Source organism: Scatophagus argus, chromosome 5, assembly GCF_020382885.2.
Source record: "Scatophagus argus isolate fScaArg1 chromosome 5, fScaArg1.pri, whole genome shotgun sequence".
Taxonomy (NCBI): domain Eukaryota; kingdom Metazoa; phylum Chordata; class Actinopteri; family Scatophagidae; genus Scatophagus; species Scatophagus argus.
In genome coordinates, this window is record NC_058497.1 from 11,778,330 (window position 1) to 11,804,350 (window position 26,021).

Below are 26,021 nucleotides of genomic sequence, written 5' to 3' on the forward strand. Positions count from 1 at the left end.
AGATACTTTTAACTGCACCATCTGCAGCTGAACACAACTAATAAACACACTCATCCAAAAGCGATCTTCTCATTGCCAAATGGTGCGCAGGTCAAAGTGATCACTTCCTACATTATTATCTTAAAGCTTTTTTTGGGCCAAACCAAAAGTGTGCAGACTGAACACAAAGAGGAAGTGAAAGACCTACAGACAAACTGGTCCTGGAGTCAGTCCCTGACAGCTTCTGTAAGCTCACCAACACCAAAAATCTTTCCACATGTCTATTCTCAGACAACAGCAGAGTGGAAACACACTGGTGTCTCCAGAGCCCTCAGAAAGGAAGTACACACGTCTGTGTATTTGTACATCTAAATCACCAGTTCAAGCTCCAAAAAAACAAAACAAATCAAAAAAACATGTGCAGTTTAGGTGTCGGTTTAGGGTTAGGGTAAATAAAAAACATTTTGGCACGTGTCTCATGTGCTGTGACCTGAAAGGCGTCAACTGGTTTGAGCAGTCGAGCAGTTAATGTTCAAGTGAAATCAAGCTTCCACTATGCCATCTTGTAGTCCTCTGGGCACAGACCACCAAGTGATTCGGTTTCAAACAGCAAACTTAGAGGTTCTGCCTTCCAGTGTAGAAAAACATAAGCTCTGCTCTGTTGCATTGCAGAACTGTAGAAATTTGTCTAATTTTTGTTTTTCAAAAAAGGTTACAATACAATGACTATTTCAGCTTGAAGAAGATCTTGTATCTCATAAAGCTTATACACTTCTAATGTACACGCATGTAACTAGACGGTTAAGAAAGTTAAAGTATAAGAGACGGACATTACATTCAACAAGAAGAAGTCCTGATATCGACAACAGCCTTGAGCCTCCTGTATGCCGCACGGCGGTCATGACTAAGCACAATGTGCCATTCAGCAGTCTGGAATCTCTTCACGCTTCTGGTGATTCAGATTTTACTTCCTGGAAATGCTTTTTTTTATGCATAAATATTAACACAAGTGGACAAGAATGAGATTGCTTGACCACATCATCTTTTTCTCAAAGGCCTCTACAGGCTGTTGGGAAATACTGGAAAATGCTGTTCACAGTCAGATACCTTGTTTAATGGTCCACGTGACCTGTGACTGGATATTAGGATGGGGCAATAGTCTGACATTTACTGCTTACTTTATTTGTACTGTGAAATGTTTAATACTGTAAATTGCGATACATAATCTACATCAACTAGGCAATGTGACATCAAAGCTTTGCATATATTCTTAAACTCGTTTTTTAACGTTTATTTTTAAAAGGACAAGTAGATACCATCAGCCAATGCCACATTATACAATAGCTCATTTGCAACGCCCATCCGTGGACTGGTGTACACGGTGTATCCTAGCTCCAACTTTAAACTGAAAATGAACCTAGCTGTGATCCTTTTTTTAATTCTCTGGATACAAAGTTAAACATTTTGAACCTTTGAACACATACAACTGTCTGTCCCGAAGAGGGTTTCATAAGAGCACGATTTACTAAACGAGCCCTCCAGTTATCAGTTGGGTTGAAAGATACATTATCTATTACATTCATGTAGTCACCTTTATTTCACCTGTTCGCATATGCGTCTGCTTCCTTTAAGATAATCAATATATGTCCCCATGCAACACTGAACAACTGCTTTGTAGTGTGTGTGTGTGTGTGTAAATGGTTGAATTAGGTAAGCGCTAACTTGACGATGGTGTCATAAGAGCAAGAATGAAATACTCACAGATGAAGACTGTGGCAGTTTGCGACCTCCATGACTGCTACAAAGTAACTACAAAATCCAGTTTTTGCATATGGGGGCAACATTTGGCTAAAGCTTGATTATAGGTCCATGATGTGAAAGGTAAAATGGGAGAGGAAGGGAGAAGTGGGGGCGGGAATAACTCGGGAAACGGATGATGCACGCTTGTGAGGAATGCTGTTGACCACAGACTGACCTGAGTTACGAGTGCATCCAGCAAAGGATGAAAAATGGATACTGTCATACTGAGTATTCGTCCATCTTTTTGTATCTTGGGTTGCAGACCTATTTTTTTCTGGGTTCTTTAATGACAAGTGAAGTAACGTGAAAAAGCCTGTTTGATACACACACACGATAAACTCAGCATGGGGTAAACTATCAGATAGGGGATGTAGGTTGAGTCAATGTCAGAGTATCCTGTCACATGGCATAGCTTTTCCTGCATCTGCACAATCAGTAGCCTATGCATCTGTTTAACTGTGAGTGCGTGCTGAAGGGGGGGGGGGTTGAGTCATTTTCGCCATTTGTAAGTTTAACATCTCTTTACCACGGTTCATTTAACGTGCCTGAGTCATTGCCAAGGGTACACAACACTGGCGTTTCTGTCTGTGTATTGAAGTTTTTTCTTGAAGTTTGCACGTCAAGTGAACTTGGAGGTGTCTCTGGCAAAAATGTCCCTTGTCTAAATGAAGGTTGGCGTTTCATCACTTGTTTCAGCAAAGCGGCCGTCTAACTGCATCTGAACAGGGAAGGTCTTCAGTGCCCTGAAATTCAGGCTCTAAGACATACTGTGTGAGAAACATAGCATGTGTGACTCCATAGCTAAAACCAAATGCTTCCCCACTGCCCTGATCTTATATGAGCCTTAAATTAAAACATCAGCAAAGCTTCTCCAGCCCATACATGCTTATATTTACCTCCACCACCATTCAGTTTCAGTGCCCTGTAAAAACGGCGCTGCAGGCGACCACATCAGACACAAGACAGACAAGGACAGCCCTAAAGTCCTGTGCTATGCTGGAGTTTCACTGCTGGGCAGACAGACAGTCTCTGTCTCTCTCCCACTCACTGACTTCCAGGAGAAAGTAAACAAATGCATATGGCTGAAACCTTGTTAAACACTGGCTTAAGTAGACTCCTTTGGCTATGGTCTGATCTCACACAACAGCAAATTATGCATATTTATTGCTGCAGGAAAGTTTAGAAAAGCGTGTATAGCTTGGCAGATAAACAACAGGCTGGGCAGAGAGTTTAAAACAAAACCCAAGATTACCTGACGACATGTGCTCACTGTTGACTTAAAATAACCTTTGAACTAATCGTTGACAAAGTCATTACTTTTCCTGTGGGCGAAACGAAGCTAAATCAGGCCGCACAAGCACACACACAAGTTAAGAGTTGATATAAGCTTTTCTTTTCTGCGATAAAGTTACTTACAGTACACACAAAGCGTAAGCCCCGTTGACACTCTCACTGTCCCGCACCAGGAAGCTGCCGTCTCTCCCAGCCCGGGCCAGCAGCTCCTCGGCGGCCGCCCGACTCAGGTCTCGGTGATACCACATCGGCGGCGTGGGCCCCAACGGAGAAACCCCACCACCACCGCCACCCCCGGCCATGGCCACAGCCCTTCAAACCGGGCTCAAGCTGATCTGCTTCCAGACTTCTCTGAAAACCTCCCAGCCCTCCTCCAGACAAGGGCTATGATCCAGTGAGAGAACCACTGAGAGGCAAAAGAAGCAGCGTAAACAGTTAGTCCTACGGAGGACAGAAGGCGCGAGAGGAGCGACGACGGGGCTAAAAGTTGTACATTTGTTAAATTACGCTGCTTGTTGCTGTTTCCTCAGTTCCTGAAAGGCTAACCACCCTCCTCTTTCGCTCCCCAGTCCGACGGAAATCAGGGTATGTAAATCCACACTGGAGACCGTGGAGCAACAGCGGTGACGCGTCAAAGCAAACATGGTGACAATATAAAAGAACTTCCTTTTAGGATTTTCAAAATAAAATAGGCTGCCGGTTAATTTACAGTAAGACACTTTATTCCAGTGACAAACTTACCCAGAGTTTGTTTGTTGTTATAGCTTCCCCTGCCTAGCTTGACATAGTTCTCTGAGAAGGAGGGATGGAGAGCTTGAGATACCGCGGTGGAAAAGTAGAGAAATAGAAAGGAGAAAATGAATAGTGAAGACAAAGAGAAGTGAAGAAATGTACTAACTGAGAAGAGGGGTAGTAGAAGTAAACATCTACCCATGTACTGTGTAGTAATGAGGTACTTTCATTTATGCATCTGCATACTTCTGTTTTCATTCAAAGAGAAATGTTCTTTTTTCTTCACTACATTTGCACTTTTTGTGACCAGTTAGCCTTTTTTTGCATGTTGGGTGCATGCGTCATACATTGATGAGATATAGGACCATAAAACTCTGAATGGTACCAGTTGTCAATATGAGTACGGTCAGTTCTGATACTTAAATTAGACTACATTTTTCTCATAATACTTCTGTGTGTGTAGTATTTTAAAAAATGGTATTACTTTTTTTAGGTAAAAGACTTGAGCACTTTTCCTTTTGAAGAGGGGCCTGTTCCCCCAACTAATACTAATACTATCCATCGGTTACTAAGTTTCTGTGATTTTGCTTTAGATTAAACATTTACCTTCTAACAAATTAAATCCACTTCTCTCTCATATGGTTAAAAAGCTACCTATGTGAACTATCACAGCTTTTTAATTTTCAGGCTACATCATCAGAGCTTTCACCAATGCCACAGGGCTTTACTCTTTGAATATCAGTTTTAACAACAGCTACTGAGGAGGCCAGGCTGTAGTAATTTCTCAACACAGGTTCCAATCTAGTTATGCTGTCCTTTTCTTCTCCAGACCACACACAAACGCACACACACACACACACACACACACACACAGTCGTATTTCCATCACTTTTGGGGACATTTCATGGACTTACATTAACTTCCTGGAGGTTTAACCACCTCCTAACCATAACAATAAACATTACTTGGCAAATCCTAGCCCTCATCCTAACCCTAATGCTAACCTCAGAGTAACCTGAAAGCAAGTCTTCACCCTTATATTTAGCGACTTATGTTGTGGGGACTTGCGTTTCGTCCCCATAAATAAAGCACAATGTGACTGTGCAAACAGATTTTTGTCCCCACAACTACTGGAATACGCCCCCCCCCAACACACACACTCACACCACAAGGTTTAACTGTCCACCTAGGGGCCAGACTGGCAAAACACAGGAAAACAGCAAACCCAACAGTTAGAGATCACTTCACCTTATTCTGGATGCAGCCTTGCTTTTTTTTCTCAAGTTGACCACAAAAAGTCTGACTCCTAAAATGCGGCATGGACACACACACACACACACACACACACACGCATGCACGCACTCACACACAACGCAAAAGAGAGGGTGAAGGTTGGGCAGGGTGGCGTGTGTTGCCAGTGACCTCAGAAAAACTGAGTATTAATAGCCACAGGGCCAGCGGCCATCCCAAAGCTATTTCTGGCTATGGCATCACACTCTGTGTGTGTTTGAGCTGACTGTAAAAGACTGTAAAAGCATGTGGCTTAACAATATGTCTGAATGCAGGGATCATAAAAGAGTGTTGCAAGATGTCACATCATAACAAAACTACGTTGTCAGCATATCAACTCGAAAACAATATATTTTTGCACATTTATTTTCTTTTGCATCTTACCATAACTGTCTATGACCGGGCTAAGAGCATGATGAGGCCGTGTGCATTAGAAACCCAAAAGACTAATTTTTGGATGGCCCCAACCCTAACCGGAACAATGGATAGGGACCTTGTCAGTCTTTATTTTCTTTTAAATTGTGCTTAAGGGTGAGGCCAGAAAACAGGCCATGTTGTTAACTATACAGCACATGACCCATCCATCCTGTTCCCCAGTACAGTGGCCACAACAGGGCTGCTTTGGCCCACTGTACTGAGGCCACACTCTGCTGTGCGGACATATCAGAATGAACATTTGCAGGCTCAGCTTTCACTGTAGTTTCACTTTTACCAGGCTGAGCTTCCCTTTTCCAGTCAGACTCAAGTACACTAAAGGTGATTCATGATATGTACATGATATGGTACAAATTACATTTGATCATAATCATTTCAGTGTTTCTTAAATTTTTCAGCCAAAACAAACAAGTTTCTATTAAACAACATAATGGCTTGCTAAGCTGATATTTTTTGGTCAGTACCACTCACTGTGTTTATTAGGCATATCTAATATACTGTACTGATTTTAGGATCGGATTTATCTAGCATTAAGTTCATGAACTACATCAGTATATTCACAGCTCCATCTGACTGCTGCTCACATTTTGCCATGCGTGCACTTTTGCTTGTGATATGTGTTTTTATGTTGTGTTTATTAGACACTTTTTTCCATCACTCTCTACCTCCCGTACTTGCAGGTGTCTCCTCTGGTTACGTCACACAAAGCTTTATTCTAATATTTGAGCATTGTTACACTCATTTTTGATTAATATGTCAACTATGGCTTCAGTATTACCAAATTTCTCCAATTGTCCAATCTACAGCTATCTTTGTATACAGCCTTTATTGATACACTTCATGCAGAGAAACGAGACAGGAAACACAGGCCTGGGGTTCACTTGCAATGTGAAATTATGCAGCGGTATCAGTAAGGATGTTATTATCAGCCTCAGAAATGATGCAGCTCTTTGACACATCTGATATCTGTCAGGAGGCAAGGGCACAGTCACAGTTTCCAAATTTTACTGCTCTCAGCACCAGTTATGTCCTTTGTTTGAAAATAATAGATTAATTATGGTCCTCTATGCTAACATTTTATAAACACATCAGCTAATCAATCCCAATACTTATTCAAAGATCTGAATGCATTCAGACATGGCATTGACACATGCACACACACACACACACACACACACACACACACACACACACACACACACACACACACACACACACACACATACACAGACTGTGTGACACAAAAACACACTTAAACATTGGGGAAGTAACAGAGTCATTAACACAATCTTATTCTCTCTCCCTTTCTCTATGTCATTTTCTCCCTCCCACTCTCTCTCTCTCTGTCTCTCTCACGAACACACACATACACACAGGGGATTGGAACTCCATAATTACCAAGCAGTGGAGGCCGCTAACCACCAGCTGGCCCAGAGTGGTCATGTGATGGTGTGATCGCTTTGGTCCAGCATAGAGAAACATTTTCCCTCAATGCAGATCCTGTATCAGTTTCACTGTTTCATCACGGTGGTTGAGGTTATGAAGCGGTTATTAAACTTATCCAAAGTTTGCCCTTTAGCCCTTTAGAGAAATGTGTCCCCAGAGCTGTACAGTATACAGTATGTGACATGTACTTTCCTGCTTTATCCAGAAATACTGCTGTGTTTTAGGTACTTTTACATTGTGGTGGTGAAACTACAATCTTGTTTTTGTTTTGTTTGTTGTTTTGTGTGTGTGTGCTGTATTTTTCATGTTTTGCTGTTTTTATTCCGATGGAGAAAATGATGTACATGTATGTTCTCAAAAAGAAGCGTTGACAGTTGAGCAGGTTGAATTTGGTTCCATTTATTCACACCATGCAGACAATTTCCAGGGTCTGTGTAGAGAATAATCACAGCATTATGGGCACAGGCACATGAAAAAAGAATAGGAGAAGGACTAAACTAATGCAAGCCAGAGAGACTCATTGACTCAAAAGAGGACAAAAAAAGCAAACAGAGGCATTTGGTATCTCCAAGGTGACATCATTTTAGTACATTATTACAGAGAACGATGCAAAAGCCAGGAAATGTAGTGTGGTCAGTCCAAAGCTGTGGTGTTGCTGTGCGCTGTTAAGGTAGTACTCGGCTACCTTCTTGTTGGGGTTAGTCCCGCTGAACCAGAGCTGCATACAGCGGCCTGAGGTTTTGGAGTAGGTGGTGTAAATGTAGGAATTAGACCAGATTTGTTCACACATGGACTTGGGTGTGGGGTAAACTTCAGTCCATTTTCTGCACTTACTGCCTGCAGGGCATTTGTTGGTACCTGTGGGAGATTAGAAAGAGTCCAGATCACAATCACAGCTATCTCTTGAGTATAAATGGATTTAAATGCAGTAAAAATGGTGGAATGGAAGATCTCTATGAGCTTATGAGAGCATTTTATAGTGTGGAGATGGTCAGAATTGTTTATTTTTTGTGAAAGACAGGTGAGCATACAAAGGTGTGACTTTGCCTGTAAGTGCTCATTGGTCTACGTGTGCATGCATATGAGCATGTTTGTGTGTATGTGTGTGTTTTAGTGTATACCTGAGCTCCAGTCCCATCCTTTGTGCCAGTTAGTCATGCAGGTGTAATCATTCTTGCAGTCTTCCCACCAGTCATGGCAGTCTTCTACACAAACAGGTACATCCAAGATGCGCTCCTTACGCCAGCTCTGATCCACCTACACAAACACAACTGACTTATTTGTATGATAAATATTTTCAGAACACAAGTCATATTTCAAAGGTTTTATAGCGCATCAGGTGAGTTTCAAAGGTCTTTCTTTGTCACATATAATTTGAGCTTGTTATCATGACAAAATAATGTTAACGTGCAAGCACTTTCAGCTTCTCATGCTGCCATCTAGTGTTGCAGGTACACATACACAAGAGAGACTGAGAGCACAATTGCACAATACACACTGCTTGTATCCAGGGTCCCAAGTGTGGCGAGCACTCGTAGAAGCAAGTGTCCTGGATGAAATGTTTCTTGCACTCGGGGCTCATGGCGCCACAGTGATTCCAATTAAAATTGTACAGGTAGGAGTTATCTTCGTGGGCTTCTGCGCTGGTGTTGGCCGTGCAACATGCATTGTCACGCCACGGAGCACACTGGGAAGAGGAAAGAGTGGTAAAATACACCCATTTGAATCTCCAAGCATCCCACTATTAGATTTGTTTAATCTTCATTGTATTCATCACCTGAGAGTAAAGTTGCCCCTCAGGGCCAGGCATCACTTTGTGGTGTTTGCCATCCATACACATGTTGAGTTTGTCTTGAGACAGAGCGCCAGTGGAGAGGGCTAGCAGCAAGGCGAGGGCAACCCACATGGCTCTGCAGCAGGGAGCCATTAACATACATCAACAGGAAGTTCTTAATAAGACAGCCAACATAGACTCCCACTCAAAAGGTTAAGTCCTTGTGACAGGGATGCCTCAGAACCTTTGGTATGAGTAATACACACTCACAGAGTACTCTGTGCACCTTTGTCACTTTTATACCTTTGACACAGCAGGTGACATTTATGACATAATGTTTGGAATATACAACAAGCAACAAGCATGAGAAAACTTTTGATATTTGTTAACAGTAATTAGTCTTGTTGTCGCTGTCAGCAGAGCTCTTTTAGTAATAGAGCATTACAAATAAATTAACCAGACTATTTTTTTTTTTTTAACAAAGAACTCCCAAAACAAGCCGAGACTATATAGACTCCTTTCATGGTTACGTTTCAGTCAAGCTTCGTATTGCTGAGCACATTCAGTTTATTTATAACAAATGATTAAAAATTGAGAAAATGTGATAGCAACTGCAGAACGTGCAGAGAGACACAGTTAAAAAAATTATAAACTGTTAAAACTACATTTATAATAGTGCTCGTGAACCTGTAGCTTAGAAACAGGAAAGAGACTTTAAATGTAACAGAAGTCATCAAAGGACAGTTTCTTACTTCTTTAAAAACGTGAATCTCACACTACAATGTAAAAACATGATTTGAGGAGAGTAACAACTACATGTGGCAACTTTTTAAAAGAGCAGTAAATAAATTTCTACAAGAAATGATGAACTTTACTCGCTTTACCTTGTTCGGCTCTGACTCCTTCTGGAAGAGATGATTGTACAAATCAGTATCGCCTCTCACCTCTTACACACTTCATAAGACCAAACAAGATTTAGAAAGCACGCGTCTCTGCATGTATGTGTGTGTGTGTGTGTGTATGTGTGTGTGTGTGTGTGTGTGGGCGCGCGCATGCAGGTGGAGTGCGAAGGAAAATAAGGTTGCCCCTAATTCAAGTTAACAGTGGAAACTAACTAATATGTTTCCAAAGTCCAAAGTCTGTCTTGTGGTTGTGTGTGTGTGTGCATGTGCATGTGTGTGTGAATGTATGAGATATAGTAGCTGGACTAAGAGAGAAAGAACGAGAAAGAAGCAGTTAGTGTGATAATCTGTTTTATTACAACCAACTGTGAGAAATGTTTCTCTTATCTCAAGGTCTACTACTCTGCTCTATCTCTCTCCTCTTCCTCACACACACACACACACACACACACACACACACACACACACACACACACACACACACACACACGTGATGAACATCTATAAAATGGCAGCGTGACCCAGCAAGGTCTGCTGATTCAATTTAAACTTTAAACACTGAAGTGGCTGATTTATTAGTATAAGTGTGTAAGTGTGTGTGTGTGTGAGCCATGTTACAGGCATATTCATTCATACAGGATATATTAATACATACGTGGTCAATCATAAATATAAAAAATATTTTAAACTCTGTTTTCAGTGAGATTATGTTTTGTCTTGGCATATTTTAAAAATATGAAAGAAAATTTCTAAAGGATAGCTCAGTCTGAAATACAGCTTTATGTTCTACAGTGTAGTTTTTCCTCCAAATTTACACAATATTGTTCTATACTTGGGAATTTGGATCAAACAGGTTTTAATTTTGAAAATATAAAGTTAGTTAAATTATAAAATCTGAAGGTATATCATTATAGACCAAGGTCTTGGCTGTTCAGCAATGTACCAGTGCAACCTCCTTGTAGTGGCACCTTTGCTGCCAGTCTAACAACCAGTAATTGAAAAAACACGAGCAAAACCGAATCTTCTTTTTGAAGGTTTACTTAAAAACACAAAAAATACACATTACATTAGACTCGATATGACTCGGTCAAAAATCTGTGAAGCCGAAAATACAGAAAAGTTTTTTCTAAATTCAAATGTTACTAAATGATGCATTTTGGAAAACACAATAATTATGAATTCTTAAAAAATGAAAGGCCTCTGAGGACTGTCTTTGTAGCCTACATATTAAACGTGAACTTTTCCATAAATATGAAGCATTTCACAGTGAAAGCAACAACATATTCATACATGGCTATTGTTTTTTCTCAGCTGATCCAAGTTAGCAATAAACTAACACTCAAAACAATATTTAGACACCAAAAGAAATTGATTAGATAGTCTTAAATAAATTCATATACAATTATATACAATACAAAATACTTTTACATGTACCCCACAAGAATCGAGTTCACAAATAAAAAAAAATTATAGTAATAATAATGAAGGATTTTAAACAGGTATCCCTCACTGTTGATCGAGATATCTATGCGTCTAAATATATTGAGGAATATTTTTATTAGCCTACTATACAGGCACATTATTAACATCTCTAAATACATTATAGTTTTGCTTCACTTTCTGCTCTCTGCTCTGTGGGTTTTCTACTGCCATCCAGACGGAACCTTTGTGAAGTGGCACAGGAGAAGGGGACTCCGGAAATATGTCGACGTGAACACTAACAGTTTCCGGTTATATATGTTTTGAAATTTTTGAAAGCTGGAGTGAGGAATTGGCAGGTACTTACACTATCTGTACTAATAAGATCCTTACGCTTTGGATTTTGCTTGTCAGAAAACGGGACGACCTTAACTTAAACGACGTGTTACGTTAATTTACCGTGTCTCACCATCAGTCCCGTGTCTTGTTAAATTGTGCTTTGTGTTGTTTTGTCCTATGTGTCCTACCGACACATACTTAGACACGCTTATGACTGTGTTTCTTACGTGAAGGCCTGGTTACAACACTTTGTTTTTGCGTAAAAAGCCGCACATAGCTTCAATCACACAGACTTGCTGGTTGACATGGTGTTTGCTGCCTTAGACATGTCCACGCTGTTCCCCTCTCTCTTCCCGCGGATAACGGAGTCCTTGTGGTTCAACTTGGACCGACCCTGTGTGGACGAGACCGAACTGCACCAACAGGAGCAACAGCACCAAACCTGGGTAAAAACACCTCTGCTGAAACACGTTCTCCTCCTCAATGTCTTCATGCTCGTAGTTTATTTCGTGCGCTCTGTCTTTACCTCAGCTGCAGAGCATTGCTGAGAAAGACAACAACCTGATGCCCATCGGGAAACCCATTTTTGAGGTAATGTGTTCTGTGGTCTGTACAAACACTTTAATCGTGGTCTGTACAATCAACAGATGCATTTTAGGCTGAGTTTATCCTGTCACAATGTGAAACATACGCTGATTACATATTTCCCTTCATTCATGTCGTCTGCCTTTACTGGACTGCAGGCAGGATATGAAGAAGAGGAAGAGGAGGATGATGAAGATGAGGAAGACAGCGAGGAAGACTCTGAAGATGAAGAAGACATGCAGGATATGGATGAAATGAATGACTACAACGAGTCACCTGATGATGGCGAAATCAATGAGGTGCTTTAATGTATCATTTGTCGGTACAGAAATAGAGCGTAACTTTGTCATCAACCTGCCCAAGCACATGGCTTCATGTTGTTAAGAAGAAGTAGGAAAGAACAAATTCTGACACTTTTAAAAGCTATGACTTGTATTTGTTAAATTTGCTCATTTGCTTTTCTTGCCTCCAAACTGAGAAATACTCGTCTTTTATCTGCCTCTGTTTCTTTCTGTTAGGTGGACATGGAGGGACCGGATCAAGATCAAGACCAATGGATGATTTAAGATAAAAAAAAAACTGTGTTAGTCTCCATCACGCTGTCTGGCGCTGGATTTTCAGTCCCCACTTAACAATGACTGCTGACCTTTTAGTGGATACACGGATACATTTTATTAAATTGTTTTGTAAACATGAAAAGAATCAAAGCTTGTACTGTGATAACCTTCAGGAAGGTGGGACAAATGCAGGACAAGTGTCTCATGTCATGGACGTCGTTGGACATCGCTGTGAATATTCTACCTGCCTGGCACACATTCACATTGTTAAAATACTGGTGTGGATGTATGTTTGAGCACCTGTGCACATAACCTGTCCATTTTGTATTGTTTTATTGGCAGTGGATGAATCTATCAAATACACACACACACACACACACTGCTTACTTGAACTTTGATTTTATTCAGCGATGTGCCACTTCTCAGCGAAGTCCCCAAATAGCTGACTAAGCGGAAACAACGGTTTAGTCAGCTAAATAATGTGTTACTTATGAAGGACACTTCACTATGTTGTCCAGTTCTGTTTCATAGCAGTGTTGTGTATGCTGCTTGTCTTTGGTTACAGATATCCAGTTTCATAAGTGAGAATGTATATGGAAATATGAACACATCGAGAGTCTCTCAAATTTCTCTCGTGTTTGGACTGTTTACCAGGGTTTTATTATTTTACTGAAATTATTAAGAATTCTAATTCTAATTATATTTTGTGTAATAGAATTCTAATTCTATTACACAAATTGTAATGTGGTTGGATTCAGGTTCACTGTTAAGAGATCGGTCCTGATAAAAGGGTCACCTGAATTGTCCTTTTTAAACAAACCAAACTAAATTCCCTTAAAATGGAAAGCTGTTGTTGGTTCATTTTTTGGTCCACTTTAAGGGGACTGAGTCTGGCTCATTTAAAAAAGACTTTATGGTAAAACAGCCTTAATGAGGGTGAAATTTAGCATTCAAGTAGTGCCAATGTGCATCATTCACTTTAAGTAATTCAGCATTTCAGGAATGATTTTAGCAGGTAAGTGTGACAGCAGTTTTCATTATGAAACGTTTACATAAAGGACATTTATTATAAACTCACCAATATAATATTTACATAACAATTGCTTTACTCTTGTGTTCTGTTTTCAAATTTGTTAGTTGAAATAAACAAGCTATTTTTTAAAAAGAATTTCCTTCTGATGTTTTTGCTTTTATTAAACAGCTGACAGAAGCGAGTGACGGGTGGTGACGTGAGGCAAAGATCCACCGCAGGAATACAAGGGCCGATTGTTTCTGAAAAGGCGACTGTGCTAAATTTGTACGACCATTTCTTTTCCTAATAATTCTCTTTATGTACAGGAGGGGGCGCTGCCAGCGTGGTCTAATTTGTCTCTGAAAAACTAGACAGGAGGACTGCAGCTGGCAGGCGTATGTAACTTATTGGGGAAGGATTTAAATTTTCCCTTAAAGTGTCCTTTAAAATTTGATTGAATGTGAGGTATACTATTGTCAATTCATCGCTTGCCACTTCTGTGTGATATCCCAGTCTGCACGATCTACTTGATTCCTTGATACACCAGCTCAGCCATCCCATCCCTGATGCCTTTGCTGTACTCCAGTGTGGCCCGGTGGATCTTCCACTCATACAGGCCGCTTTTGCGAATGTGTCTGAGGAACTTTGGAGCCCCAGGGAAGAGGACATTGTCAGCCACGATCATAGATCCTTTTCCCAGCAGACCAGAGCCCTCCAGCATCTGTAACACATGCAGAGGCGGTAAGATAGAAGTGAAGGAGTGGACCGGATAACAATAGGATAGATTTCAAAGATCATTTGTTTAAGGGTTTATTGCTTGTTTTTAACCTCCAACCAGCCACCTGACATAAAGGACAATAAACTTTAAAACAAATACTTGATGATTCAATTTAGATATAAGTGTTTTTTTAAAAAAAAACCTATCCTCATCACCTGCAGATCAGGAGCGTAGCATTTCTTCCAGTGGTCCATGAAGACAAAATCCAGCTTCTCCAAACCATATTCAGACCGCAGCTTAGGGATCACCTCGTCAGATGGACTCACAATGAGCTCCACCTGGAGAACACACAGCATGAATGTCTCAAAGGTATAATACTCTCCATATTTAACATGAAATACAAATATGCCAGATTCATGCAGAACCAAATTATGCTAGCTTGTGATTTGGGGCTTTTATCCAAGTACATGAAGTGCATTGGTTATAGAGTAAAATGTTGGAAATAGTTTACATGTTTCTGCTCTCTCACCGTGTCATCGTCAAACCCTGCCAGGCGGATGATTTTCTCAGCAATGGCAGCATTCCTCTGGTCCATCTCGATGCTGTAGAGCCTGGCACCTAGCGGCAGAGCCCGGGCGATCCGCACAGTGCTGTACCCGCAGTGGGCCCCCAGCTCCAGCACTGTCAGAGGGCTCTGCTCCATCAGCAGCCTGTCCAGGATCTTCCCTACACAGAGAGGAACCAAAAAATGTAAAAATCACACTCTTAAACAGATTAGTTGTTGTTTAAAGTAAATTTTCTCCTCACCTTTTTTAGGTCCAATGTTGCTGATGAACTCCATCTTGCTGCACCAGGCGTCAAAGGTGTCAAGGACACTGTCAGGGTCTCCAGGGGTGGCATGAGTCAGAACATACTGGTAGGCGCGCTCCTCTCGGCTCAGACCGGTTACCCAGTCCTTCCAGATCCTGACCAGGACTGCTCGATAGAGCAGCACGAAGTAGTAACGGTACCTGATAATCAGTGTCAGCAGGAGGGGGACAAATGCCAGAGCAATAGCAGGAGACACCATCCTAGCCTGTGTAAGGGAAAACATACAAGCAGATTCATTAGTCCTGTTCAAAAAGCAGGTTGAGTGTTTGGCATTGGCTTACCTTATTTTAAATGCAACTGTGCTGCCCTGCGTTGTAAGAAAGCAACAGGTTCTGTCTTGCATGAAACTGTTGGCATCAGATAAGAAGGAAGCATGAGGATAAAGATGATTGTTATCAGTCAACAGAGCACTTAAGTTCTTTAAGAAACACTTTAAGCATCAACACCACATTTCTATTCTGTACTTGATGTCTTTTTTGAAAAGTGGGTGACAGATTTTTAACATGATTCTCCCTTAGTTTAATCTATTTTGCCAGTTTTAATGGGAGGCGCATTTCACCATGCGTATAAACCAAAGGGAGGTCTTATTATACACATTATCACACCTCCATTTTGTCTTCTGATACTCAGAGGGTCAGATCCTGGGTATTTAGTCCCAAACAATCCCAAACCCAAATGGCTGGTGCTCTTATAATTCCATGTGCTGCGAAAGTGCTGTGCCTCTCTAGATGTTTCTACTGCCTCAGGTAACTGTAGACACCATAAGCTTCCTGCACCACACGTGCAGCAGACGTTACAGCAAAAATATTTACATCAAAATAAAGTCTCTTAATGTCTGATGAAAAACCCAACATACTCACCTGTTCTTCAAAAAAGTCTGGAGAAAGCGGAACAGATGATAACGAAGATGAAAGTGGCACTTCAGCTGAGACGAGTGCAGAAAGACAGAGAGGAGTGTGTGTGTGAGTAACAGACCTGGGGGGTATGAATAATTTATGTATCACGTGCATGACAGTATGTCCTGTAATTAGTTCTAATCAACAGACACTAACAATGACATAACTATCTGTACAGCTGTTGAATATCATTTTTTGTCACTCTTTGATCAGGCAGGCAGATATTTACAATAGAAGTGATACTGTGGACAGGAGCCAGTGAGACAGAGAGATGCAGGGTGTAACGGACATTTGATATATCAAGTTAACATCAACAGGTGTGTGTCTGTGTGGAATCACATTTCTTTTGTTTGTGTCCTGAGTCATGATGGAAAGATCAAGAAAAACACACACACACACAAAAAGTACCATAATTTATGTGATATCAGTGTAAATTGATACAATATAAATGCAATATTTAAAAACCTACAGAGTGGAACCCACAGATCTAAGTGACTTACTATTCACACCACATTTTCCTTCCCTTTCGATGTGACTTGAGATAATGGCATTGACGTGTGATTTCACTCATCAGACCACTGAGACTTTAACTAATGAGGAAAGAAAATGGTAAAATAAAAGTAAAGAAAAATTGCAGGTCCATCATGCTTTAAATGTATTACAGTGTTTCATAAAATATGTAGTGTTAGAAAACATTTTAACAGGAATAACAACAAATACACTGCTTCAACTCACAAATGTACCAATAGGAAACTCCTGATGAGATCAGCACACCCATGAAATTATAACCAAAACTACTCACCACTTTGATTCTGATTCTATATATACAAATGTACACAAAAATACAAGAAAATACACAAATATTGGCCCTGTTGGAATTATATCAACCTGTGTTTGCCATGTATGGTAGTAACTTTTGTAACAATGCCTTACTGCCTGTGTGAGATCTGCAGAATTAAGGGATAACTGATAGTTACAACAAGATCCACAAACAGCAGCTCACTGTTGTTTCTCATGCATGAACTAATAATCATCCTCTGTAAAAACTCCAGCTTGTCAATTTTGTAAAAAGATGCTCTATTTTGCAAACATGATGAGTAATGGTGACACAAAATAACAGGCACTTATTGAGGAAGACTTGACAAATCCCACTGTGTGGAATTTAGCACCTTTGTCAGAGTTAATCAGGAATGGTTCATCTAGAAAATGGTCGGTATGCAGAATTACACTTATCTGTGAACTAATGTTTAAACACTGGGCTCATTTACATAGTATCTAACACTCTGCACTCAAGTGCAATTATTCAGTGTTATCTGGGAACTATTTGTTAGTGGGACATTATTTCGCAGCCACTTCCTGATTGGTTCCTTACTCATTCTTTGGGAACTACACTGGATTCTGTGTGTTGCTATGAGCCACACACAACCCCAGACCGCTCCACAAGAGCATAAAGCAACGTCCACGGGGCAGGACTGAAATGGTCGATGACCTCCTGTCTAAAGCTCTGGACAGGACTGTTTAAGGAGAGCTCTGATGAACTTCTTCAGCTCTTTGTCGCCTCTGCTCCACCTCACCAGTCGAGTCAGCACCAGTCTTCCCTCTTCGGCCTGTGCCAGGGCCATGAACCATCCACCTTGGGCCCCATTTCCCACCTTTCCTCCCTCTTTTGCCTCTCTCTTATCCATCTGATCCTCCTCTAACCCCCTGTTTTCATTTGTCTCTGTAGAGTCTAAGCCAGGACAAGTACAGGTGCCTCCTTCTTGCAGCCACAAAGCGCTGTGGGCCATTGCACCTCCAACCCCTTCTGCCCTTTCTGCACCCCCTCCTGCCCACCTCAGGATGCGGCTACGGGCCGTAGGCACCAGCTGACGGTCCCCTCCCACTGTCGACACACTGCCCAGACGCATCTTAAATGCTGTAACAGAGAGAGAGCGAGAGAACAGGGGCCATTTCAGACACAACGTAAAACAACCTCTCTGTATGATCAGATAACCTGTTCTGTGGTCTGTTTTACAATACATACAGAAGGTTATGCTGAACAAGAAAGAGAAACTGGTGTGTTTTGTTATCTACATAATCTGAATCAGTTTGAACTTACCATATGAACTGTGGCAGAAATTTTCCTGGATGTCAGTTTCTCCTTCAGCAGCCAGACTACAGGCATCACAGATAACACTCCCTGGGAGGTTGGAAAAGACAGGGGATTAGATAGCAATGAGTGTCTGCAGTGAAGACTTACAGGAAACCTAAAACATACATTTTGTTTTTGAGGAGAAATTCAACAATCAAGGCATGCAAATCAACCTTAAGATAAGAATGGATTGAATAAAACCTCATTGAGAGGAAAGGTCAGTTGTTATTTCTCCCCTGTTATTCAGTTGTTTCAGTTGAAACAGGCCAAAGAGGTAGGGAACAGATAATGTGAATTGAATAAATAAATCAAAACAACAAAATATGAAATATATGTGCATAATTTGTACCACAGCCCGACTGATTGTAAACTGATGAAGCTGATACCAATACCATTTTTGTTTGTTTCTTCTTATTTATTCTGAGTGCTGACATGTTTGTGACAAGCCAGTATTAGCCAAAGATAACAGCATACTGATTAGTGAGGCTCTAATGTTGCACTGACTGAGGCAGTAATAATAATAGTAATAATAATAATAATAATAATAATAATACATTTTATTTATATTTCACTTTACATTTTTTTAAAAAAAATCACAAAGTGCTAACCTGAAGGGAAAGATAAGGAAAGCAATGTACAATAAGAACAACAATAATAATTAAAAGCATTCATAATTTAAAGAGTATAAAACACTGCCTACCATTAGTTTACTTTCAGGTAATGTGAGGAGTGAAAATGAAATCAACACAAAGTAAAACCAGCTGGACAGAAACGGATGCGTCCACTGACCTTTCAACGCCTCCTCGTGCCTGATCTCCTCTAACGTCCGCACCTCGTGCTCTCCGGTTGCCGGGATACAGAGTTCGGTCCCGCGCGGGAACCGGGAGCAGTTGAACATCTCCGGCCACGGGAACCCGAAAGCGCTCATTACGGGCACGCAGCCATCCCGCACGGCCTCGCACAGGCTCCTGCAGGGGCTGACCGGCCCGCTGAGCTCCGGCAGACACACCGGAGCGAACAGCGAGCACAGGAACTTCTTCGTGTCCCGGTGACACAGCTTGGAGATGAGAGGCAGCCAGGCCGCCGACTGCTGCTGGGCCTCCCTCAGTGTGTCATGGCCGAGCAAGTTGGGGACCCGCATGTGCCTGTAGCCGATGCCGTGGCACAGAGACAGAGTGCTCGGAATGGGTTTACACACCGAGCGGACCGAGGAACTGTACCCCAGCGACGGCGGCCCGACCTGGGCAGGAGCCACTGTGTCAGAAGCATGAGAAACAGCAAACAACAAAACGAAGCTGAGCACAGAAACAAACATTGTTTTCGTCCCAGCGAGAGCAGAGTGCAGCCTACAGAACTGCTGCGCTTCTGCCTGGACTTGACCGGCCTGTAGGTGTAAACAAAGAGGTGTGGAGGAAACGGGGGGTTAATGAGAGGGCAGGCGCCTCCCAGTCATCATCCCACCCCATCAGACCGGTGTCTACCTCCACATTTCACAGCGCCAGCGGGGGCATGTTGAATGTTTGGCATTCGTGTTGTAAACTGCAGACTTTGTGGTAGTTACAGAGCACCAAAAATAAACCGATGCAGTACAAAGTAGTACACAATTACCTTTTTGCCATCCATATTAGATTTAATTTGTAAAGCCAAACGTCAAATCATATTCATTAAGCCCACATAAGTGTTTTCAAGAGTCACTCTTACTCCACATAATTTCAGATACATCTGCATGAACTGCACATTTGTTTGTAATGTTGCAGAAACTTGAGAAAATGAACATTACTTACTGTTTTGATGAGGACCGCATGAAATGAAACTCTGGACTCTCAGCTCTGATTTAGAACAGCTGCTATCTCTGGCCACAGATCTTTTTCACTTTTGTTTCTTACTCTCTGCACTTAGTGTAGTGATACTGTATTTCGTGCTGCATTTTTAAAACATGTTTAATTTTATTTTTTATTGACAGGCTCATTTAATTGAACTCATTATTTAAAGCCATGCCATAAGAGGGAATCTGAAAAGAAAGTATGGTATGCATAGGCATAAGAATTACACATAATCTAGTAAAAAATCAAGTACTTTGTAAATCTGTCACAGCTTCAGTCAGTAGTTTTTAAGTTATGTTAAGTTAGTTATATTTTCCTGTAAAAGCTAAAAAAATTGGATGCTATGTAATGTGTGAAAGAGCTTTGAAAAACATTGTGAAATTAGGTGCTGGAACTGAACTGTAGCTGTGCCAGAGAAGCAGTGTGTGTGGTTGTCTGTCATCACACTCAGCCAGAGGGTGTAGGAGACCCTTTCATCTTCTTCCAGGGAAGAACATGCTGCGTCCTGTTCCCTCCTCATGCTGCTGTTTATTCGATTTTGCTCAGGAGTAGCCTATCATGAATTAAGGCAGCTGAAATTTGATTAAATACTTGCATTGTTTGCATTTCACTACATTTGCTTCCCACTTCCAGGGAAAACAAGAGGGATCACATGGACAGGTGGAACTGGCACTGTACTCGAGTACAGTGCAATGATACTGCATGTTACACAAAGCTGGCTACTTTCCAGAGTAGCTTATGTAATGTATTTTTGTTTATATCAAGATCATAAATATAGTTGAAACTCGTAGGCTAATGCATCAATTGGTCCCCTTTATGCTCACTCACCCACAACTCTATGTGACTTGTGTATGTATCCTGTCATGTCCAAGGTCACAGTGCATACAATAGTTTACACATGGCAGTAAATGACCACAAGGGAAGGCTAACCAGCACTCCTATAATGAAATAATATTTTTGGCTAGTTTGTGGTGATTTAAACACAGTTTGAATGCACAAATACAGTACAAATTAACTAAACTACAAACTGAATCTACTTTCAAGGGGCCCCTCTTGAATTTGTAAAATCATTAATATGCAGTTTGGCCTTGTCCACAAGGGAAAAAGGAATTGTTTTAAAATGTTAATCTTTAAAATTTCCTCCGTCACGTGACGAAGGCAACCGCTGCTTCTCAAATACCGGAAGTGGTCGTTGTGTTGTTGCACCAGAGCTGCTGTCATGTGATAGCTCGTCCGATGAGCTGCTGTTAGAGTAGCTTCCTACCTTTAGATGAAGCTAAAGTAAAATCTCTCAGGAGATAAGTTTTATGTTTGTTGGAGAAGATAAACGCGGCTCGTTTCTGACGGAGAACAGGGAAGCTGGGGTTGTGTAGTTTCGCCCCTCGGACGCTGTCATGGGTTGCTGTTACAGCAGCGACAACGGGACCACAGAGCAGGTAGTTAGCTGCTAGCTGGCTAAAACTGTCCCGATAAATACAATGTTGCTGTTTTAGCTTTATTTTAGAGCAGTGTAACTGATATTATTTATTGTATGTAGGATATTTATACATAACGTATAACCGAGTAACGTGTGACGACCTTACCAAGTGTGCGTTTTTCATTAGGTGAAATTAAAGTGATACATAAAAAGCAGCTTTAGCTTGTTAGCTGAAGCCTCCGGGAAAGGCCTGCCTCAAAGCAGCCTCTGAAGTTAAAACTTTTGGCAAACGATCACGTAGATGAACGAGTTGAAAGAAAAGACATTTTTGAAAGAAAAGTAACCAGTTTCGAACAAAAGTGTACTTATGGGTATTTGTTTTCAGCTTCTTTAAAGGTTAGCAGGACACAACAATTTAGCTAGAGGTTTAATTACATTCCTTCCTAATAATCACTTGTTGTAAAGCAATATGTATAGACCTAAATTACTAGAAAACTACCAAATACTCAGTTGTGACATAAACATACTTGCCGACAACAGAAGTGATATTGTGTTATTCTGGCCTATGGTTTTGATATGCTGTAAGTCTTATGACCCTCAAGTTTCCTACGTATTTTTAGTTTACGGAAACAAGTCGTTTCTTCCTTCATTCCGAATAGCTGCCCTCATATTCAGTTAATCCTATCTTAGGTAGGGGAAATACACATCTGATCTCTGTGTCTGAAAATGTAACTTGTGTCTGATTTGTAAGACAAACATCCAGTAAAACCAAATCAGAAGTGTCCATTGTGTAAACATTTGGACTACTGGAAGAAAATCAACTTGGTTTTGATCTTAGGTTAGGGCCTTAAGGAGTTGTGTTGCTGAAAAGTGCAACGCTGTGCTTTCTGAAATGACACCTCAAAGTTTTCTCATCACATCTAATTCTTAGATTGTAACATAATGTTGTAATATTGTATATCCAAAGGGGAACCCACTTTACCCTATTCAGTTATCAGGCTCAATCATTATGTTCAATTCATGCTGAATTATAAAACAAAGCAAAACAGTAGCTAAGGCACTTTATTTGACACTCTTTATGTTGTTTTGAATTGCAACACAACTGTAATATTAAAAATTTGTTAAACTGTCTTGAACTGAAAATCTATCTTGGACCTGTTTCAGGATCCTGAAGAACGTAAGCCACTGATCACCCCGAACCCTGTCAGCAAACCCCCAAATGGGACTGACTGGGTCACCACCAGTGTCCCCTCAGCACGGACAGATGAACAGGCCCTCCTTACCTCCATCCTCACCAAGACAGCACAGTAAGGCGCTCCCTCATGCAATCCTAGATGATCCAGATTCGTATATTCATGTATAGATTTTTTCATATGTTTTCTTTCATGTCCTCCTTTAATAAACGTGCCATTATTTGTACTGTGTCAGGAACATCATTGATGTCTCAGCAGCTGATTCCGTCATGATGGAGCAGCATGAATACATGGACAAAGCTCGACAATACAGGTATGCGAGTGAGCAGTTAGGTTGTTGCACCATTGCACAAGAGTTGTCTTTTAAAACAAGATGAATCAATGTGTATCGCATTTATCTAATGGTTATCATTAATTAGCCGAATCACCTGCAGGTAACATGATAAAGATGATTGCATTTTATTTGCTTTATAATGTACTTCATTGATAACATGTCGCAGTATACTTTTTGCTTTTTGTACTGTATGTACACTGTATGATACTTTACTGTGTTTTTGCATGGATTAAGGGAAAAGCTGTTCTGGTGAGTTACTAACTGCTATAAAGTGAATTGGTGTATATCTGAAGGTATGTACCAGTTGGTGTTGCCTTAAATGTTGATGGAAAATGAAACACCAAGCCAACGACTTGAGAAGGTGACGGAGGAAGTGATTCAACTACATGATTGCAACAGCATAGGAGTTCTTCCTTAAACTTTACCTTAAACCTCAGATACAATAACACAGTACCAATTATACATTGAAGAAGAAGCAACAGTGATGTGTTGTGGACAAACTGGAGTTAGGTAATAACAGAGTAACAGTCCCAGTAAGCTTGTGGGTATTTTTTGTTTCAGCACAAAACTGGCTGTGTTGAGCAACAGTCTGCCCCAGAAGAAAGCCCTCGCTCTCCCTTCCCTAACCAGCCAGCCCCACCAAGTGCTTGCAAGTGACCTGGTGCCATACTCAGATGTTCAGCAGGTAATCGTACACTAGCACATTTGGAAGATTTGTTGGAATGTGTTCAGAGACATACTTTTTGTTTTTGGAAACAGTGCCAGCGTGTAACTGTGTGGTATTTCAGTGTGAGGGGGTTGTGGCTAGTAGGTCTAAAAAGAGATCTTTTGCTTTTTTGTTGTTTAGAAAAGAAAAGAAAGAAAGTTGTTCTCTGTGATTGTCAGTTTTGCTTATTTTGCACCCTTTAGTCTTAACTGTCTTCCTTCTTTGCAGGTCTCCAAGATAGCGGCTTATGCTTACAGTGCAATCTCTCAAATCAAAGTGGATGCTAAAGAAGACCTGGTGGTCCAGTTTGCCATTCCCTGATTCTGCTACTCTGGCCCACATATTTTTCCTCCCATCCTGCTCTCTCCGTGTCACTCCTGCATCCTCATCCTCCAGCCCACCTTCTGTTAAAGCATCTTGGTCCTCATGCTTCTCAGCTATGCCTCTAACTGCTACAAAGACAGAGCTGATGTAGGATTGCACCCTATGGCTGTCATTTCGTGTGCTTAATATAAGTCAGTGACTAACTTTCACCATGGGCTCTAGAAGATACGAGTGTGCGCTAATATTTACAACATCAAGGCCTCCTCTGTATCACAGTTTTTTTTTTTGTTTTTTTTTTTTTTTGAAAAACAGCTGTGGAAAAATCATTATTTATCCTTCTTGGTGATCTCTCTTATTAACAGCTTTCAGGGCCATCTCAGTATCTTTATTTTATTTTTTCTAGCCTGTAAAGCCAGGTGAGCAAGGCTAGCTCCTCAGGCCAGACTGTTTTGGCATAGAAGAATATACAGTGTATTCAACTAGGACAGAGTTATAGTATTTTAGGCGTAAGGCATTGGCTGGTGTGTATGCTTGATTCAGCCTCCACTGCAAGAGGAGAAGTGAAGAATCTCTATGGCAGGGAAGAATGGAAATTCTCACAGTTCCATAGTAGCAAGTGGTTGAGTTTTTCAGTCATTTACTGGATAAAATCTTGCAGTGTAGCTTTACGTTTGCACTTCATATCTTCTTCATATTGTCTTTAACTCTGTTCTGTCGCCCTGAAATGACACTGCCCAATCTTCAGTCTTTCTCCTTGGACAGGAAAAATCATCTTAAATGGGAGCCAAAAAAAGGACAATGAGTTTTCTTTTACGGTTTTGCCATTATAATTTAGAAGAATGTAATATGAAAATCTTGATGTATGCTGGCTAGATGTGAGCATGTCTCACTACAGCCTGAACATGAAACAGTAAACCAACCTGACCTGAGTAAATTTTATTGCTTTTCTCGATAATATTGTTCAGAAACTGCCAGTGAAACGTTCCTGGTGGGTTATTTGTTGTCCGGTGTAAAATCTGTTTTTCCAGTTGAGGCCAACTCATGAGTGACCAGTCGATGGCTGGTAATAGGATAAATGGATGAGGATGCAAACACAAGCAGGGAGGGCAGCTGGGTGGACCTACTAATGTCACTGGTGGCGGGAAAAGTGGAGCTTTCTTGGGGCACAAATTGTCAAGTTTACAGACAGAAATGTGCCCACTGCAGTTTTCTAGCACTAACAAAATGAGTTGGCAGACTCTATGAATCAAATCCAAGAACTTTACTGATTTAATAGCAGTGGAGGCATACAGAGATGAAAGGGGTGGGTGTGTGGAGGGACAAATATTGTGCATTCATGCCTTTGTACAGAATTTTCTGATTTAATATAAAAACATGATGGATTGTATGAAGTTTCTCTTTTTGCAGAGAGTTCCTGGGTTCAGGATTGGCTAACATCTTGTGGTGGCAAACGTTTTTATGAAACGCAACAACACTTTTAAGGCTTGCGTTTGTTAGCTTTTAAAGAAAGCTTTTCGCTGCAGATTATAATATGATTGAGTTGTTCATATTAATCAGAAACTAACCATTGTAGCAGTGTGGGAGAACATTAACAATCTATGTACCACAGCAGATAAAATGATCCAAGAATTTTTGTGATTATTTATTTGTGTTTTTAAATGTATATTTGCTCTTCAGAGGAGAGCATGTGACTGTATGCCTGGGCAGGGAGCACAGTGAGTCGCTCGAGTCTCTAAAGGGATGATCTGCAAGGCTGTGATTATTTCAAACACAATCGATTTGAGCTTTTTTGCAATGGGTTCTTGGCATTTGTTTCTGTTTTATTTGTTACTCAAATGTGTTATACTACCTAAAATATGTTTGTAATATCTTAGGTTAATACCAAAAAGTTTTAAGATTTTTTTTTTGTTTGTTTGTTGGTTTAATTCATTAAAAAGGATTTCAACATAAGCACTCCTGTGACTTACTAAATAATTCTTAACATCCAGATGCCCATATCTGAAAAGTAGTTGGTTTAGTGTTGCCACACGGTCTCTAACATTAATA

At 40.8% G+C, this 26,021-nt stretch overlaps 6 protein-coding genes across 7 annotated transcripts in view; 2 read left to right on the plus strand and 4 right to left on the minus strand.

Annotated features, from left to right (window-relative positions):
- Positions 1 to 3,715, minus strand: part of inppl1a (inositol polyphosphate phosphatase-like 1a) — a 22,703-nt gene extending 18,988 nt beyond the window's left edge. The window contains exons 1-2 of one of the 2 annotated variants that reach the window (XM_046388770.1): positions 3,566 to 3,703; positions 3,196 to 3,478 (exon numbers count right to left, since the gene is read on the minus strand). In XM_046388770.1, the coding sequence (XP_046244726.1) occupies positions 3,196 to 3,374 (179 nt within the window). In that variant the 5' untranslated portion in view covers positions 3,375 to 3,478; positions 3,566 to 3,703. Of the gene's footprint in view, positions 1 to 3,195 lie in introns of both variants that reach the window. The other variant, XM_046388769.1, reaches the window with a different exon arrangement.
- Positions 3,716 to 7,329: 3,614 nt separating this feature from the next.
- On the minus strand, positions 7,330 to 9,792 carry folr (folate receptor). The gene is made up of 5 exons (XM_046388774.1): positions 9,634 to 9,792; positions 8,753 to 8,885; positions 8,474 to 8,662; positions 8,097 to 8,232; positions 7,330 to 7,833 (listed from the first exon to the last, which is right to left on the minus strand). Exons 2-5 carry the CDS (start codon positions 8,879 to 8,881, stop codon positions 7,559 to 7,561), a joined length of 729 nt encoding a protein of 242 aa, XP_046244730.1. The 5' UTR covers positions 8,882 to 8,885; positions 9,634 to 9,792; the 3' UTR covers positions 7,330 to 7,558.
- A 1,485-nt stretch (positions 9,793 to 11,277) lies between these two features.
- On the plus strand, positions 11,278 to 12,696 carry anapc15 (anaphase promoting complex subunit 15). The gene is made up of 5 exons (XM_046388778.1): positions 11,278 to 11,429; positions 11,734 to 11,855; positions 11,941 to 12,000; positions 12,153 to 12,293; positions 12,513 to 12,696. Exons 2-5 carry the CDS (start codon positions 11,736 to 11,738, stop codon positions 12,558 to 12,560), a joined length of 369 nt encoding a protein of 122 aa, XP_046244734.1. The 5' UTR covers positions 11,278 to 11,429; positions 11,734 to 11,735; the 3' UTR covers positions 12,561 to 12,696.
- A 238-nt stretch (positions 12,697 to 12,934) lies between these two features.
- On the minus strand, positions 12,935 to 16,110 carry tomt (transmembrane O-methyltransferase). Its single transcript, XM_046388773.1, has 4 exons — positions 15,089 to 16,110; positions 14,811 to 15,007; positions 14,497 to 14,619; positions 12,935 to 14,284 (listed from the first exon to the last, which is right to left on the minus strand). The coding sequence occupies exons 1-4, from the start codon at positions 15,372 to 15,374 to the stop codon at positions 14,087 to 14,089; spliced, it is 804 nt and encodes a 267-aa protein (XP_046244729.1). The 5' UTR covers positions 15,375 to 16,110; the 3' UTR covers positions 12,935 to 14,086.
- Positions 16,111 to 16,447: 337 nt separating this feature from the next.
- Positions 16,448 to 20,029, minus strand: sfrp2l (secreted frizzled-related protein 2 like). The gene is made up of 3 exons (XM_046388772.1): positions 18,968 to 20,029; positions 18,146 to 18,226; positions 16,448 to 17,962 (listed from the first exon to the last, which is right to left on the minus strand). Exons 1-3 carry the CDS (start codon positions 19,491 to 19,493, stop codon positions 17,544 to 17,546), a joined length of 1,026 nt encoding a protein of 341 aa, XP_046244728.1. The 5' UTR covers positions 19,494 to 20,029; the 3' UTR covers positions 16,448 to 17,543.
- A 1,156-nt stretch (positions 20,030 to 21,185) lies between these two features.
- On the plus strand, positions 21,186 to 25,925 carry lamtor1 (late endosomal/lysosomal adaptor, MAPK and MTOR activator 1). The gene is made up of 5 exons (XM_046388777.1): positions 21,186 to 21,437; positions 22,583 to 22,725; positions 22,847 to 22,924; positions 23,507 to 23,630; positions 23,880 to 25,925. Exons 1-5 carry the CDS (start codon positions 21,396 to 21,398, stop codon positions 23,970 to 23,972), a joined length of 480 nt encoding a protein of 159 aa, XP_046244733.1. The 5' UTR covers positions 21,186 to 21,395; the 3' UTR covers positions 23,973 to 25,925.
- The last annotated feature ends 96 nt before the right edge of the window (positions 25,926 to 26,021 follow it).

Coding starts and splice junctions, on each gene's coding strand:
- folr (XM_046388774.1), bottom strand. CDS start 8,881: ATGTGGGTTGCCCTCGCCTTGCTGCTAGCCCTCTCCACTGGCGCTCTG. Junction 8,233..8,473: donor TGGGACCCTGGATACAAGCA/GTGTGTATTGTG, acceptor GTGTTTGTGTAG/GTGGATCAGAGCTGGCGTAA. Junction 7,834..8,096: donor AGGATGGGACTGGAGCTCAG/GTATACACTAAA, acceptor AATCTCCCACAG/GTACCAACAAATGCCCTGCA.
- anapc15 (XM_046388778.1), top strand. CDS start 11,736: ATGTCCACGCTGTTCCCCTCTCTCTTCCCGCGGATAACGGAGTCCTTG. Junction 11,856..11,940: donor AGCAACAGCACCAAACCTGG/GTAAAAACACCT, acceptor TCTTTACCTCAG/CTGCAGAGCATTGCTGAGAA. Junction 12,001..12,152: donor TCGGGAAACCCATTTTTGAG/GTAATGTGTTCT, acceptor ACTGGACTGCAG/GCAGGATATGAAGAAGAGGA.
- tomt (XM_046388773.1), bottom strand. CDS start 15,374: ATGTTTTCCCTTACACAGGCTAGGATGGTGTCTCCTGCTATTGCTCTG. Junction 15,008..15,088: donor CAACATTGGACCTAAAAAAG/GTGAGGAGAAAA, acceptor CTCTCTGTGTAG/GGAAGATCCTGGACAGGCTG. Junction 14,285..14,496: donor GCTACGCTCCTGATCTGCAG/GTGATGAGGATA, acceptor CATGTGTTACAG/ATGCTGGAGGGCTCTGGTCT.
- sfrp2l (XM_046388772.1), bottom strand. CDS start 19,493: ATGTTTGTTTCTGTGCTCAGCTTCGTTTTGTTGTTTGCTGTTTCTCAT. Junction 18,227..18,967: donor GCACGAGGAGGCGTTGAAAG/GTCAGTGGACGC, acceptor CCAACCTCCCAG/GGAGTGTTATCTGTGATGCC. Junction 17,963..18,145: donor TTTCTGCCACAGTTCATATG/GTAAGTTCAAAC, acceptor TCTCTGTTACAG/CATTTAAGATGCGTCTGGGC.
- lamtor1 (XM_046388777.1), top strand. CDS start 21,396: ATGGGTTGCTGTTACAGCAGCGACAACGGGACCACAGAGCAG. Junction 21,438..22,582: donor ACAACGGGACCACAGAGCAG/GTAGTTAGCTGC, acceptor GACCTGTTTCAG/GATCCTGAAGAACGTAAGCC. Junction 22,925..23,506: donor GACAAAGCTCGACAATACAG/GTATGCGAGTGA, acceptor TTTTTGTTTCAG/CACAAAACTGGCTGTGTTGA.